This window comes from Oenanthe melanoleuca, chromosome 25, assembly GCF_029582105.1.
Source record: "Oenanthe melanoleuca isolate GR-GAL-2019-014 chromosome 25, OMel1.0, whole genome shotgun sequence".
NCBI classification, from domain to species: Eukaryota; Metazoa; Chordata; class Aves; order Passeriformes; family Muscicapidae; genus Oenanthe; species Oenanthe melanoleuca.
The window spans coordinates 8,383,783-8,399,075 of record NC_079358.1 but is presented as its reverse complement, the minus strand read 5'-3'; the positions used below and the strand labels follow the sequence as shown (position 1 = coordinate 8,399,075).

At 50.8% G+C, this 15,293-nt stretch overlaps 3 protein-coding genes across 5 annotated transcripts in view; 1 reads left to right on the top strand and 2 right to left on the bottom strand.

Annotated features, from left to right (window-relative positions):
• Nucleotides 1-3,337, top strand: part of ATP13A1 (ATPase 13A1) — a 37,578-nt gene extending 34,241 nt beyond the window's left edge. Inside the window, exons 24-26 of the mRNA XM_056510470.1 lie at nt 951-1,062; nt 2,127-2,270; nt 2,825-3,337. Coding sequence (XP_056366445.1) covers nt 951-1,062; nt 2,127-2,270; nt 2,825-2,935 — 367 coding nt within the window. The 3' untranslated portion in view covers nt 2,936-3,337. The remainder of the gene's footprint in view (nt 1-950; nt 1,063-2,126; nt 2,271-2,824) is intronic.
• The window catches only part of PNPLA6 (patatin like phospholipase domain containing 6), a 27,989-nt gene continuing 16,031 nt past the window's right edge, over nt 3,336-15,293 (bottom strand). Inside the window, exons 23-32 of the mRNA XM_056510575.1 lie at nt 14,930-15,086; nt 13,865-13,981; nt 13,708-13,777; nt 11,450-11,566; nt 9,218-9,366; nt 8,260-8,412; nt 6,712-6,828; nt 6,167-6,263; nt 5,453-5,544; nt 3,336-4,652 (exon numbers count right to left, since the gene is read on the bottom strand). Coding sequence (XP_056366550.1) covers nt 4,569-4,652; nt 5,453-5,544; nt 6,167-6,263; nt 6,712-6,828; nt 8,260-8,412; nt 9,218-9,366; nt 11,450-11,566; nt 13,708-13,777; nt 13,865-13,981; nt 14,930-15,086 — 1,153 coding nt within the window. The 3' untranslated portion in view covers nt 3,336-4,568. The remainder of the gene's footprint in view (nt 4,653-5,452; nt 5,545-6,166; nt 6,264-6,711; nt 6,829-8,259; nt 8,413-9,217; nt 9,367-11,449; nt 11,567-13,707; nt 13,778-13,864; nt 13,982-14,929; nt 15,087-15,293) is intronic.
• LOC130263057 (uncharacterized) lies at nt 10,001-11,417 on the bottom strand. 3 transcript variants are annotated; one of them, XM_056510522.1, is made up of 2 exons: nt 10,992-11,417; nt 10,001-10,926 (listed from the first exon to the last, which is right to left on the bottom strand). In XM_056510522.1, the coding sequence occupies exons 1-2, from the start codon at nt 11,080-11,082 to the stop codon at nt 10,088-10,090; spliced, it is 930 nt and encodes a 309-aa protein (XP_056366497.1). In that variant the 5' UTR covers nt 11,083-11,417; the 3' UTR covers nt 10,001-10,087. The 3 variants fall into 3 exon arrangements, with proteins under 3 accessions (XP_056366497.1, XP_056366496.1, XP_056366494.1); XM_056510521.1 differs by having other exon boundaries at nt 10,001-10,841; XM_056510519.1 differs by having other exon boundaries at nt 10,001-10,880; nt 11,031-11,417.

The window sequence follows — 15,293 nt, the reverse complement described above, 5'->3', positions numbered from 1 at the left end:
TTTAATCCCTAAAAATTCAGATTTTTTCTTGATTTCCCCATTTCTGAATCCGGTGTTTCTGTACTGGGAAATTAAGGTGCAGAGTGAGCCCAGGTGAAGCTCTGATCCCAAAAAATTCCAAAAATATTCCCAAAAAATTCCAGGATTCAGACTCTGATTCAAAAAAATTTAGGATTGAGGTTTTGATCCCAAAAATTCTGGGATTGAGGATTTAATCCCAAAAAATTCCAGAGTTTTCCTCAATTTCTCACGTTCTCGAGCCCAATGTTCCTGTACTGGGAAATTCAGGAATGGACTGAGCCCTGACCCCAAAAAAATTCCCAAAAAATTCCAAAAATATTCCCAAAAAATTCCAAAAATATATTCCCAAAGAATTCCAGGATTGAGACTATGATGCCAAAAAATTTGGGATTGAGGATTTAATCCCAAAAAAATTCAGATTTTTTTCTTGATTTCCCCATTTCTGAGCCTGGTGTTCCTGTACTGGGAAATTCAGGAATGGAGTGAGCCCTGATCCCAAAAAAATTCCCAAAAAATTCCAAAATTATTCCCAAAGAATTCTAGGATTGAGACTCTGATTCAAAAAATTTTGGGATGGAGGATTTAATCTTAAAAAAAAATTCCAGAGTTTTCTCAATTTCCCCCATTTCATTTCCCCAAAAATTCCCATTTTTCCACCTCTAAACCCAATTTAATCCAATAAAAAATGGGAATTTTTTGGGAACTGATCCCAGATTGATCCCAAAAATTTTTCCCAATTTTTTTATGGGCAGGGAAAAGGAATTTGTGGATCTAAGCAAGAATTCCCATGAATAAAAACCCCGAAAATTCCCATTTTTTGAGCTCTAAACCCATTTTAACTCCGATTTTACTCCAGGAAAAAATGGGAATTTTTTGGGAATTTTTTCCAGATTGATCCCAAAATTTTTTCCCAATTTTTTTATGTCCAGGGAGGAGGAATTTGTGGATCTGAGCCGGGAGTTTGAGCCATCCCTGGTGAATAGCACTGTGTACCTGCTGGCCATGGCCATGCAAACAGCCACCTTTGCCATCAACTACAAGGTGGGAATTTGGGAATATTCCCAATTTTCCTGCATTTTCCAGGATTTTCCATCCTTTTCCTTCCTTAATTTTCCCATTTTCACCATTTTACTTTCCTGTTTTTCCCCAGTTTTTCCTTCTTATTTTCAATTTTTCCCAATTTTTCTCTCAGTTTTTCCTAATTTCTTCTCCCAATTTTTTCCTTCCTATTTGTCCCAATTTCTCTTCATTTTTCCCAATTTATTCTCCCAATTTTTCCCACTTTTTCTCCTCAGTTTTCCCAGTTTCTCCATCTTTCCTTCCTGTTTTCCCCAATTTTTCCTAGTTTCTCCTCCCCATTTTTCCCATTTTTCCTACTCAGTTTTCCCATTTTCTCCATTTTTCCTTCCTGTTTTCTCCCATTTTTCCCCCAATTTTTCCTTCCCATTTTCCCTTTTTTCTCCCCATTTTCTCCAATTTTTCTCCCCATTTTTCCCAATTTTTTCTCCCCATTTTTCCCAATTTTTTCTCCCCACTTTTTCCACTCTCTCCTCCTTTTTCCCAGTTTCTGTTTTTCCCAGTTTCTCTCAGTTTTTCCCAGTTTCTCCCCTTTTCCCCAATTTTCCCCCTTGTTCCCCATCACCCCAATCCCCCCCATTCCTCCCAGTACAAACCAGTATAAACCAGTACAAACCAGTGCCCTCCCAGTGCCATCAAACCCCATTTTACTGCTCCAAAACCACCCAAAATCCGCTCCCAGTGCCCCCAAAGTCCCTCCCAGTACAAACCAGTTTATCCCAATCCTCTCCCAGTGCCCTCCCAGTGCCATCAAACCCCATTTCACTGCTCCAAAACCACTCAGAATCAGCTCCCAAAGCCCCCAGAGTCCTTCCTGGTGCCCCCAAAGTCCCTCCCAGTCCCTCCCAGTACAAACCAGTGCCCCCAGACGCCCTCCCAGTATAAACCAGTGCCCTCCCAGTGCTATCAAACCCCATTTCACTGCTTCAGAACTGCTCAGAATTGACTCCCAGTGCCCTCAGAGTCCTTCCCAGTGCCCCCAAAGTCCCTCCCAGTATAAACCAGTCCAACCAGTGCCCCGTTTGCAGGGCCAGCCGTTCATGGAGAGCCTGGGGCAGAACCGGCCGCTGCTCTGGGCGCTGCTGCTCTCGGCCTCGGCCGTGCTGGGGCTGCTGAGCGGGGCCTGGCCCGAGCTCAACCTGGGCTTCGGCCTGGTCGACATCCCCGCCGAGGTGAGAGCCCAGAATTCCCGAAATGCCTAAAATTCCTGAAGTTTTGGGGGAGATTCCCAAAATTCCCAAAGTTCTGGGGGGGGGTTTCCACAAGGAAATGGCTCCAAAATGGGAATTTTTATAGGGAGAGTTGTTGTGAGGTACCTGCTGAGGTGAAAGCCCAAAAATTGCTGAAATTCCCAAAATTCCTAAAATTCTCCAAGTTCCTAAAATTTCCAAAATTCCCGAAGTTCTGGGGGAGGTTTCCACGGGGGAAATGGCTCCAAGATGGGAATTCTTATAAGGAGAGGGTTCAGAGATACCCATCAAGGTGAAATCCTCAAAAATTCCCATTGATTTTTTGGGATTTGGGGAATGTGATCCATAGAATATTCTGGAATTCCCGTGGAACAATTCCAGAATTCCCTGGAACATTCCTGCTGATCCTGGCCATGTTCACGATCAGTTTCAGGATGGGATTTGGGGTGAAATTCCAGAGATTTGGGATCTCCAGAATTCCCGTGGAACATTCCAGAATTCCCTGGAAAATTCCAGAATTCCCATTTTCCCCCCAGTTCCGGCTGCTGATCCTGGCCGTGCTGGTGGCCGATTTCCTGCTGGCCTTCGCCGTGGATCGGCTCCTGCAGCTCCTGCTGGGCAGCTCCCGCCTCCGAGTGCCTTCCTGAGGGGCCAGAAAATTCCCAAAAACTCCCCAAAATTCCCCAAAAATCCACCCCCCAATCATGGAATTCCCGGCCCCTCGGCGAAGGAGGATCCCGAATTTTTCACCTTTCCCAGGAAAGTTCCGGCAGCTTCCAAGGTGGGATTGGAACCATCTCCAGGATTTCTTGGGATTTCCCAAATTTCCTGGGATTTTCCTGTTCTCCAGGGATTTTTTTTTTAATTTTTTTTTTTTTTTTGGGGGGGATGTGGCAATGAAAAAAAAAAAATCCTGTTCAAGGTGCATTTTTTTTTTTTTTAAGAGTTTGGAATTTTTTTTGCTGGGGAAAAATGGGAATAAAAATATCTTGGATGTGGAGGGGAGGGGTTGTGGATCAAAAAATACTCAAAAATTAAAATTATACACAAAAATTGCGGATTAAATACAAAAATTTGGGATTAAATACAAAAATTGGGTATTAAACAAAGAAACCCCAAGGGAATAAAACCCAGAAAATATGAATTTAAGAAAAGTAAAAAAAAAAAAAAGAAATTAAACAGAAAAAATTGGGGATTAAATAGGAAAATTGGGGATTAAACAAAAAAAAATCCAGGGAAGTCAAACCCAGAAAACCCCAGGGGAATTTAACAAAAAAAAAGGGAATTAAACACAAAAATTCAGAAATAAAACCCAAAAATTGGGAATTAAAGAAAATACAAGAATTTACTCCAAAACCTATGAATTAAACAAAAAAAAAAAAATACAGGAATGAAGACCAAAAATTGAGGATTAAATTGATAAAACCGGAATTAAACCCAAAAATTGGGAATTAAACCTGACAACGGCGCTGCTGAGGGGGCGCTGGAGCTCCACTGGGATTGGCTGAGCGCGATGATTGACAGCTGCGCTGGCCAATGAGGAGACCCAGCGCCACGAAGGCAGAAGCGCGGGAGCCGCGAGTACCGGGGAGCACCGGGAATCCCGAATTTTATTAATGGCGGCACCGGGAACCCCGAATTTCATTAATGGCGACACCGGGAACCCCAAATTTTATTAATGGCGGCACCGGAAGAGCGATCCCCGCACGGAAACGGCTCCGGTACCGCTGCGGGAGCGGGAACGGAGCCGCCGCCGTTCCGTGAGGCGAAGCTCCGCCCACTCCGCTTAGTGGGTTTTGATTGGCTGAGAGCCGCGAGTGCGCGGCTGTGATTGGCTGAGCTGTGATTGACAGGCGCCTCGACCAATAGGAAGCAAGAGCGCCTCACGCCTGTTCCCACCCTCCCTCAGCACCAGTTTTTTTAACTAAATCCCGGAACGCTTCATGTAAGAATGAATCCACGCATCAATAATTAATTAATAATTAATTAATAATTAACCGATAATTAATTAACAACCCATCCAGCCGGCCTGGATTTGCATAAGAACCGTTAAAAAAAAAAAAGAACCGAAAAAAAAAAAATTTACAGCAGCGCCCCCACCCCTGACCGGCTGGGGGGGGGTGGGACAGTGCAACAGCGCGGGGGGAGGGGAATTTGGGGGGGATTTTGGGGGTCCCAGGCCCCACAGGAAAGTGCCAGAATTGGGGGGGAGGAGGGGCAGGGACCCCCAGGTGGGGGTTGGGGACATTTTGGGGACATTTTGGGGACATTTGGGGTCCCTCAGAAGGCGTCGGGGTCGGCGGGGGGGGGGGGCGGGGGGGTCCCGGCCTGGCTGGGGCGGTGCCGAAGGGGCTTCTCCTCCTCCTGGGGGGACATTGGCGACATTGGGGGGAACCCCAAACCCAAAAACAAACAAAATCCCCGTTTTTGGAACCACAAACCTCCATTTTTCCCCATTTTTCTCCCATTTCCCCCCCATTTTTCCCCATTTTTGGGGTCCCCACAACCCCTCCCATACCTGGTGGAACCTTGGAGACCCCAAACCCAAAAATCCCAGATCTCCATTTTTGGAACCCCAAATCCCCATTTTCCCCCCATTTCCCTCCATTTTTTGGGGTCCCCATAACCCCAAAACCCCCCCATACCTGTGCTCAGGGGAACCTTGGAGACCCCAAAATCCCAAAACCACCAAATCTCCATTTTTGGAACCCCAAATCTTGGTTTTTTCCCCATTTTTGGGGTCCCCAGAACCCCACAATCCTCCCCCTCTAACTGGGTTCAGGAGAACTCTGGAGACCCCAAACCCAAAATCCCAAATCACCATTTTCGGAACCCCAAATCCCCAATTCCTCTCATTTTTTGGGGTCTCCACAACCCCTCCCATACCTGGGGGAACCTTGGAGATCCCAAACCCAAAACCCCAAATCCCCATTTTTGAAACCCCAAATCCCCATTTTCCCCCCATTTCCCCCCCATTTCTCCCCATTTTTTGGGGTCCCCACAACCCCCTCCCCCACCATACCTGGGCTCAGGGGAACCTTGGAGACCCCAAATCCCCATTTTTGGAACCCCAAATCCCCATTTCCCCCTTTTTTCGGGGTCCCAGCTGGGCTCAGGACCCCCCAGCCCCGTTTTTGGGGTTCCCCATTTTTGGGGTCACTCACGGCCTCGTTGCTGCCCCACTCGGCCGCGTCCTCCTCCCCCCGCAGCGACTCGGGACCCTCGTCCTCGTACTCGGTCAGGTAATCGGACTCCTCTGGGGGAAATGGGGTGTGGTGAGACCCCAGACCCAGATCTGAACCCCCAAATCCCAAATCTGAACCCCAAAATCTCAAATCTCAGCCCCTCGTACTCAGTCAGGTAATTGGACTCCTCCGGGGGGAAATGCGGATGGGTGAGACCCCAGACCCAAATCTGAGACCCCAGACCCAGATCAGAGACCCCAGACCCAAATCTGAACCCCCAAATCCCAAATCTGAACCCCCAAATCCCAAATTTGAACCCCCAAAATCTCAAATCTGAACCCCCAAATCCCAAATCCCTCATACTTGGCCAGGTGATCCACTCCTCTGGGGGGAAATAGGTTTGGTGAGACCACAGACCCAAATCTGAGACCCCATACCCAAATCTGAGACCTCAGCCCCAAATCTGAGCCCCCACACCCCACGGTGTCCCCTCCCTGTCCCCTGTCCCCTGTCCCCTCCCTGTCCCCTGTCCCCTCTCCTGTCCCTGCTGTCCCCTCCCTGTCCCCTATCCCCTCCCTGTCCCCTATCCCCTCCCTGTCCCCTGTCCCCTGTCCCCTCCCTGTCCCCTGTCCCCTCCCCTCCCTGTCCCCTGTCCCCTCCCCTGTCCCCTCCCTGTCCCCTCCCCGCTGTCACCGTCGCCGTAGCCGTCCGACAGGTAGGGCTGTGCGGGTTCGATCCGGGACACGATCTCAGCCAGGTCTGTGAAACCAGCGCTGGGACAGGTGAGCACCTGGGGACAGGACAGGTGAGGGGACAGGTGAGGGGACAGGTGAGGGGACAGGTGAGGGGACAGAGTGAGGGGACAGGGACAGGTGAGGGGACAGGGGACACCTGGGGAGACAGGGACAGGTGAGGGGACAGGTGAGGGGACAGGTGAGGGGACAGGTGACAGGGAAGGGACACGGAAGGTACCAACAGGTCAGGGGACAAAGGGAGGAACAAGAACAGGGTGCCAGTGACAGGGTGGCAGTAACAGGTAGTCCCCAGCTGCCCCCAGGTGTCCCCAGTGCCCCCAGTGCCCCCACTGTTCCCAGTGTCCCCAGTGCACTCAATGTCCCCAGTGTCCCCAGGTGTCCCCACTGCCCCCAGTGCCCCCCAATGTCCCCAGGTGCCCTCAATGTCCCCAGTGTCCCCAATGTCCCCAGGTGCCCTCAATGTCCCCAGTGTCCACAGCTCACGTCCATGCGTTTGCTCTCGTAGAAGTCGGCCGAGCGCCGATCCTTCACCATCTTCTCGATGACGTCCCCGCGGCTCCAGCCCTCGAACACCAGCTTGCCGTGCTGGTAGCCGACGTCCTGGGGCAGGGGACAGGGGGACCCAACTCATGGTCAAGGACACCCCAAAAATGGCCAGAGAGCCCCAACAATGACCATGGTACCCAACGATGACCAGGGAACCCCAACTGATGGTCAGGGACACCCCAACGGTGACCAAAGAACCCCAATGATGACCAAGGAACCTCAAAAAAGATCCAAGGACACTACAACGATGACTAAAGACCCCCAACAATCACCAAAGGACCCCAACAATGACCAAGGACCCCAACAAATGACCAATGAACCCCAACGATGACCAAGGAATCCCAACAATGACCAAAGACACCCCAACAATGAGAGCAATCCCAACAATGACCAAGGAACCCCAAAAATTATCAACAACATCTCAACAATGACCAAGGAAGCCAACAATGACCAGAGAACCCCAACAATGACCAAGGACAACCCAACAATGACCAAGGAACCCCAAAATTGATGAAGGAACCCCAAAAATTACCAAGGAGACCCGAATGATGGCCAAATAATCCAACAATGACCAAGGACACCAAACAATTACTAAAAAACCTCAAAGATGACCATGGAACCCCAAAAATTATCAATGACACCCCAACGATGACCAAGGAACCCAACAATGACCAAGGAACCCCAAAAATGACCAAGGAACCCCAACAATGACCAAGGAACCCCAACAATGACCAAAGACAACCCAACAATGACCAAGGAACCCAACAATGACCAAGGACACCAGTCCATGACAAAGAAACCCCAACAATGACCAAGGAACCCCAAAAATTACCAAGGAACCCCAACAATGAACAAGGAACCCACTAATGACCAAGGAACCCAACAATGACCAAGGAACCCCAAAAATTACCAAGGAACCCCAACAATGAACCAAGGAACCCACTAATGACCAAGGAACCCAACAATGACCAAGGAACCCCAAAAATGACCAAGGAACTCCAACAATGACCAAGGAACCCAATCAATGACCAAGGAACCCCAACAATGACCAAGGACACCAATCAATGACCAAGGAACCCCAAAAATGACCAAGGAAACCCCAACAATGACCAAGGACAACCCAATAAATGACCAAGGAACCCCAACAATGACCAAGGACACCAATCAATGACCAAGGAACCCAAAAATGACCAAGGACACCCAACAGTCTGATCCCAACAATGACCAAGGACACCAATAAATGACCAAGGAACCCCAACGATGACCAAGAAACCCAACAATGACCAAGGAACCCCAACAATGACCAAGGACAACCCAACAATGACCAAGGACACCAATCAATGACTGAGGACACCAATCAATGACAAAGAAACCCCAACAATGACCAAGGAACCCAACAATGACCAAGAAACCCCAACAATGACCAAGGAACCACAACAATGACCAAGGAACCCCAGCCGAGCCCAGCCCCAGGCTCTGACTCACGTAGATCTCGTCGAACTTGCCAAAGTCCATGGTCTTGAAGCGGTCGATGGGTGGCCGGATGTACTCGCAGTACGAGCTGGACTTGACCACCTCGAGCTGCCGCACGCACGACACGTAGGCCAAGCGCGACTGGATCTCCGCCATGTCCGGCACCTGCGGCACCGGACACTCGGGACACGGCCGGAGCCTCCTCGTCCGCGTTGGCGTTGGCATTGTCACCATTGTCATTGTCATCACTGTCATTGTCATCATTGTCATCGTCATCATTGTCATTGCAATGGTCATTGTTATCGGCATTGTTATTGGCATTGTTATTGGCATTGTCATCATTGTCATTGTCATTGTCTTTGTAATGGTCATTGCTATCGTCATCATTGTCATTGAATCATTGTCGTTGTCATCATTGTCATGTGTTACTGTCATTGTTACCAGCATTGTCATCAGCATTGTTACCAGCTTTGTCATCACTGTCATCGTCGTTATCATTGCCATCATTACCGTCATCACTGTCATTGTTGTCATTGTCATTGTCATCATTGCATTGTAATCGTCGTTGTCATTGCCATCATTATTGTCATCATTGTCATTGTTGTCATTGTCATTGCATTGTCATCATCTTCGTCACTGTCATCATCATTGTCATTGTCATCACTGTCATCATTATAGTCATCATCGTCTTCATCACTGTCATCATCATCGTCATTGTCATCACTTCATTGTCATTGTCATGGTTGTCATCTTCATCATCATTATTGTCATTGTCATCACTGTCATCGTCATCACTGTCATATTCAATGTCGTCATCGTGATTTTCATCATCATCATCATCGTCACCATCATCCCTTGACGTCCCCATGGACCTTCTCCATCCTCCTCCACCCCTGAGCCATCTCCACCATCTTGGTCTCATCCCCAATGTCCCCAAGTGTCCCCCAATGTCCCCACTGTCATGTCCCACCTTGACCTTCTCAGCCCAGGGGTTGAGGCGTGTCCAGAGCAGCCACCAGCCGGACAGCGAGTCGCCGTAGTTGCACAGGTCGGTCTCGTCCTGGCTGCCCACGTCGATGGCGATCACCGTCTTGGCGCCCATGTTGCGCGCGATGTCGGCTGCGGGGACAGCGGGGACGTCACTGGGGACATCGTCGGGGGATGGGGGGGACATCAATGACATCATCAGGGAATAGTGGGGACAGCGATGACATCATTAGGGGACAGCAGGGACATCACTGGGGACATCGTCAGGGTACAGGGGGGACATCGATGACATCATCAGGGGACAGCGGGGACATCACTGGGGACATTGTCGAGACAGTGGGGACATCAATGATATCATCAGGGGACAGGGGTTCATCGATGACATCATCAGGGGACAGGAGGTTCATCAATGACACCATCAGGGGACAGTGGGGACATCAATGACGTCACTGGGACAGCGGGAACGTCACTGGGGACATTGTCAGGGCAGCACGGACATTGATGACATCACTGGGACAGCATGGATGTCACTGCGGACATTGTCAGGACAGTGGGGACACCAATGACATCATCAGGGGACAGGGTTTATTGATGACATCATCAGGGGACAGCGGGGACGTCACTGGGGACATCGTCGGGACAGTGGGGACATCAATGATATCATCAGGGAATAGTGGGGATGTCGATGACATCATCAGGACAGCAGGGATGTCATTGGGGACATCATCAGGGGACACTGGGGACATCAAGGGACATGATCAGGGGACAGTAGGGACATCATCAGGAGACATTGGGGACATCAATGACATCACTGGGACATCATCAGGAGACATTGGGGACATCATCAAGGACATCAGGGGACACTGGGGACAGGGATGGTGGCCTCGGGGTCACCAGGGACGTGGGGAGGGTGGAGATGTCCCCCAGGGGACATCAGGGGACACTGAAGGACATTGGGGGACACCAGGAGGTGACACCAGGAGGTGACAGTGGGTGGAGATGCCACAAGAGGGTGCCCAGCACCGAGGACATCAAGAGATGACAGAAGAGGGATGGAAGATGGAGCCTGGAAATCCACGGAACGTTCTGGAAAAACCACCAGGAGATGGAGGATGGATGGATCTGTCCATGGAAATCCATGGAACGTTCTGGAAAAATGGTCCAGCTTGGAAAAGGCACCAAGAGGAGATGGAGGATGGACGGATCTGACCACAAAAAATCCATGGAATGTTCTGGAAAAACTGTCCAACATGGAAAAGGCATCAAGAAACAATGGAGGATGGATGGATCTGACCACAAAAAATCCATGGAATGTTCTGGAGAAATCACTTGGATTGGAAAAGGCATCAAGAGGAGATGGAGGATGGATGGGTCTGATATTTAAAATCCATGGAAAATTCTGGAAAAACTGCATGGCAAGGAAAAAACCATCAGGAAATGATCCATGAGTGGTGGATCCTGACCATGGAAATCCATGGAATGTTCTAGAAAAAACATCCAGCATGGAAAAGGCATCAAGAAACGATGGAAGATGGATGGATCTGACAACAAAAAATCCATGTAATGTTCTGGAAAAACAGCCTGGAGATGATGGAAGATGGATGGATCTCACCACAAAAAATCCATGGAATGTTTTGGAAAAACCACTCAACATGGAAAAGGCATCAAGAGGAGATGGGAGGATGGATGGATCTGACATTGGAAATCCAAGGAACATTCTAGAAAAACAGGCTGGAGATGATGGAAGATGGATGGACCTGACCATGAAAAAACATGGAACGTTCTGGAAAAACCACCCAGCATGGAAAAGGCACCAAGAGGCGATGGAGGATGGATGGATCTGACCATGGAAATTCATGGAATGCTCTGGAAAAACTGTCCAACATGGAAAAGGCATCAAGAGGCGACTGGAGGAGGGATGGATCTGACCATGAACATCCATGGAATTTTCTGGAAAAACCACCCAGCATGGAAAAGGCATCAAGAGGAGATGGAGTATGGATGGATCTGACACTGGAAATCCAAGGAACGTTCTAGAAAAACCACCCAGCATCAAAAAAAATCACCAAGAGACGGACACAAGACGGACGGATCCGACCCCAAAAAATAAAAACCACGGAACGTTCTGGGGGGGGAAAAAAAAAAAAAATAAAACCAGAGCGAGCTCCGGCCCGGCCGTGTCCGTGTGTCCGTGTGTCCGTCCCCCCGCACTTGCCTGGCAGGTTGTTGATGTACCCCCCGTCCATGAGGAGGTTGCCGTCCTTGGGGTCGCACAGCGGGGGCAGGTAGCCCGACAGGGTCATGCTGGCGCGCACGTAGCGCCAGAGCGAGCCTGGGAACCGGGAACCGGCGCCGGGGGAAAGGAACAACACCGGGAACGGAACCGGGAAACCGCGTCATTGTCACCGTCATTGTCACCGTCACCGTCAGCCCCGCAGAGGGTCCCCGGCGCGCCCTGACCGGTGGTGTGGAGGCTCTGGGGGTGGGGTTTGGTGGGGTTTGATAATTTTTTTGGTGGTTTTTTGGTAGTTTTTGATAATTTTTTTGGTGGTTTCTAATGGTCTGTCAATAACTTTTTTGGTGGTTTTTGGTGGTTTTTCGATAATTTTTTTGGTGGTTTTCTGGTGGCTTTTTGGTGGTCTTTGGTGGGTTTCTGATAATTTTTTTTGTGGTTTTCTGGCGGTTTTCTGGCGGGTTTTTGGTGGGTTTTGGTGTTTTTTTGATTTTTTTTGTGTTTTTTGTTGGTTTTTTTAGTGCTTTTTCTGTGCTTTTTGATTCTTTTTTTGTGTTTTTTTGCTGCTTTGAGTTGGTTTTTCAGTGGGGTTTTGGTGGTTTTTTGCTGTGTTTTGGTGTTTCTTTGGGTGGTTTTTTGATTGGGTTTTTTTGTATGTTTTGATGGTTTTTTTGCTGGTTTTTTTGGTGATTTTTGGCGACTTTTGATTTTTTTTGGTGTTTTTTTGGTGTTTGTCATCGGGTTTTTTTGGGTGTATTTTTGGTGTGTTTTGGTGGTTTTTTGCCGGTTTCTTTCGTGTGTTTTGATGTGGTTTTTGTGTGTGTTTTGGTGTTTTTCTGGTGTGTTTTAGTGGTTTTTTGGTTGAGTTTTTTTGTGTGTGTTTTGGTGGGATTTTTGATGTTGACTGTTTTTTTGTGTGTTTTAGTGGTTTTTTGGTTGGTGTTTTTTGGGTGTATTTTTGGTGTGTTTTAGTGGTTTTTTGGTTGAGTTTTTTTTGTGTGTGTTTTCGTGGGTTTTTTGGTGTTTCTGTGGTGTGTTTTGCTGGTTTTTTGGGTGTTTTTTGATTTTTTTTTGTGTTTTTGTGGGTTTTTTGGTGTTTCTTTGGTGTGTTTTAGTGGTTTTTTTGGTTGGCATTTTTTGGGTGTATTTTTTGCGTATTTTCGTGCTTTTTGATGTTTCTTTGGTGTGTTTTAGTCGCTTTTTGTTGGCGTTTTTCAGGTGTATTTTTGGCGTGTTTTGGTGGCTTTTTTGATAATTTTTTTGTGGTTTTGGTGGTTTCTTTGCTATTTTTTGCTGTTTTCTGGTGTTTTTTTGGGGGGTGGCCCCAAAGCGAGGTGCTGACCTGGGACATTGTTAACATAGCAGCCGTCCACCAGCCAGTGGCTGTCCTTGGGGTCGCAGAGCGGAGGCAGGTAGGGGGTATAGGAGGCACTGGCTCGGACGTAGCGCCAGAGGCTGCCTGGGGACGGAGAGGACACGGTCACGGCCAGCGGGGGTGACCAGCAGGGACAGAGGGGACAAGGAGGGGACACTGGCAGGGGTTAGAGAGGATTAGTGAGGGTTAGAGGGGGATTGGGGAGTCACCACAGCGGGGTGACCGTGGACGGCTCAATGTCCCAGGTGAGCTCCCGGCAGAGGGCGAGGGGCGGCCACCATCAGGGTCCCGCCACCAGCGCCGTGTCCCCACCACCAGGTCACCAACACCACCATCATGTCCCCAGTGCCATGTCCCCACCACCAGGTCACCAACACCACCATCTTGTCCCCAATGCCATGTTCCTACCACCAGGTCACCAACACCACCATCATGTCCCCACTGCCATGTCCCCAACATCACCATGTTCCCACCAGGTCCTTGTCCATGTCACCCCCAGGTCCTTGTCCGCCCCAAATCCCCTCCCAGCTCCTCCCCACCATGTCCCCAACATCACCATGATGTCCCCAGTGCCACCTCCATGTCCCCACCACCACCATGATGTCCCCATCTCAATGTCCCCAGTGCCACCTCTGTGTCCCCAGTGCCACCATGATGTCCCCACCTCCATGTCCCCAGTGCCACCGCCACGTCCCCGTGCTCACGGGGTGTTACTGGGTTAGTGCTCAGCAGCGGTGTTAGCGCCTCGTGCAGCCCCAGTTGTCCCCTCCTCGGTGTCCCCAGTGTCCCCAATGTGTCCCAAGTGTGTCCCCAATGTGTCCCCAATGTCCCCAAGCCACCCCACGGTGTCCCCAGGCTCTCTCACCGTCCGTGTGCACCCGCATGGCCGAGGCCGTGATGTCCGTGGTGACGTTGAAGTAGGGCAGCCACAGGTCCTGTGGGGGTGGCAGGGGCTGGGTGACACCCTGGGGACACCCTGGGGACACCAGGGGGGTGGCAGGGGGGTGACAGGGGTGACACACCTCAATCTGTTTGTCCTGGAAGACGCGGTTGATGCTGGCGTTGAAGGCCGAGCCCGAGAACATGGAGGTGATGGGGTAGGTGAGGTCCAGCACGGTCTCGAACACGGAATTCATGCACTGGGGGGAGGAGGAGGAGGAGGAAGAAGAGGAAGAACAGGAAGAGGTCAGATTAGAAACAGCCAGGTAGGGCTGGGCACAAATCCCCGGGGGTGGGCATGTCCCTGTCACCCACCCTGTCCCCATGTCCCTGTCCTTGTCACCCACCTTGGCCCATTCCTATGTTCCTGTTATCCCCTCCCTGTCCCCATATCCCATGTCCCTGTCCTCATGTCCCTGTCCCCATGTCTCCATATCCCCCTGTCCCTGTCCCCATGTCCCTGTCCCCATGTCCCTGTCCCCATGTCCTCATGTCCCCATCCTGTCCCCCACCTTTGCCCACTCCCTGGCTCTCTGCTTGGTGCGCACGGCGCTGCGCTCCTCGGCGTACAGCTGTCCCTGTGTCCCTGTCCCTGTCCCTGTGTCCCTGTCCCCATCCCCATGTCCCTGTCCCTGTCCCCATCCTCATGTCCCATATGTCCCTCTCCCTGTCCCCATGTCCCCATGTCCCCCACCTTTGCCCACTCCCTGGCTCTCTGCCTGGTGCGCACGGCACTGCGCTCCTCGGCGTACAGCTGTCCCTGTGTCCCTGTCCCTGTGTCCCTGTCCCCATCCCCATGTCCCTGTCCCTGTCCCCACCCTCATGTTCCCCTGTCCCTGTCCCCCACCTTTGCCCACTCCCTGGCTCTCTGCTTGGTGCGCACGGCGCTGCGCTCCTCGGCGTACAGCTGTCCCTGTGTCCCTGTCCCTGTGTCCCTGTCCCCATCCCCCTGTCCCATATGTCCCTCTCCCTGTCCCCATGTCCCCATCCTGTCCCCCACCTTTGCCCACTCGCTGCTTGGTGCGCACGGCGCTGCGCTCCTCGGTGTACAGCTGTCCCTGTGTCCCTGTCCCTGTCCCTGTGTCCCTGTCCCCATCCCCCTGTCCCATATGTCCCTCTCCCTGTCCCCATGTCCCCATGTCCCCCACCTTTGCCCACTCCCTGGCTCTCTGCTTGGTGCGCACGGCGCTGCGCTCCTCGGCGTACAGAGCCCCGATGAAGGCGCCGATGGAGGTGCCCCCCACCAGGTCGATGGGGATCCCCGACTCCTCCATGGCCTTGATGACCCCGATGTGGGAGCAGCCCCTGCAGGCAGAAACAAGAGAGAGAAATTAGGAAAATGAGGGAAATGAGGGAAATGAGAGAAATGAGGAAAATGAAGGATTGGGGGCACCACGGGGGGAAAGGGAGGTGTGGGGACAGGGGGATATGAGGTGTAGGGACATGGGGACACAAGGAAATGGGATATGGGGACATGGACATGGAGATATGGGGACACAGGGACATGGGGAC

What these genes read in the sequence shown, in the direction of transcription:
- LOC130263057 (XM_056510521.1), bottom strand. Translation starts at nt 11,287, where the DNA reads ATGCTGGGTGGTTTTTCTAGAACGTTCCTTGGATTTCCAGTGTCAGAT. An exon ending in CCATGTTTTTTCATGGTCAG is followed by an intron (nt 10,842 to 10,991) that starts GTCCATCCATCT and finishes TTTTGTGGTGAG; the next exon opens with ATCCATCCATCTTCCATCAT.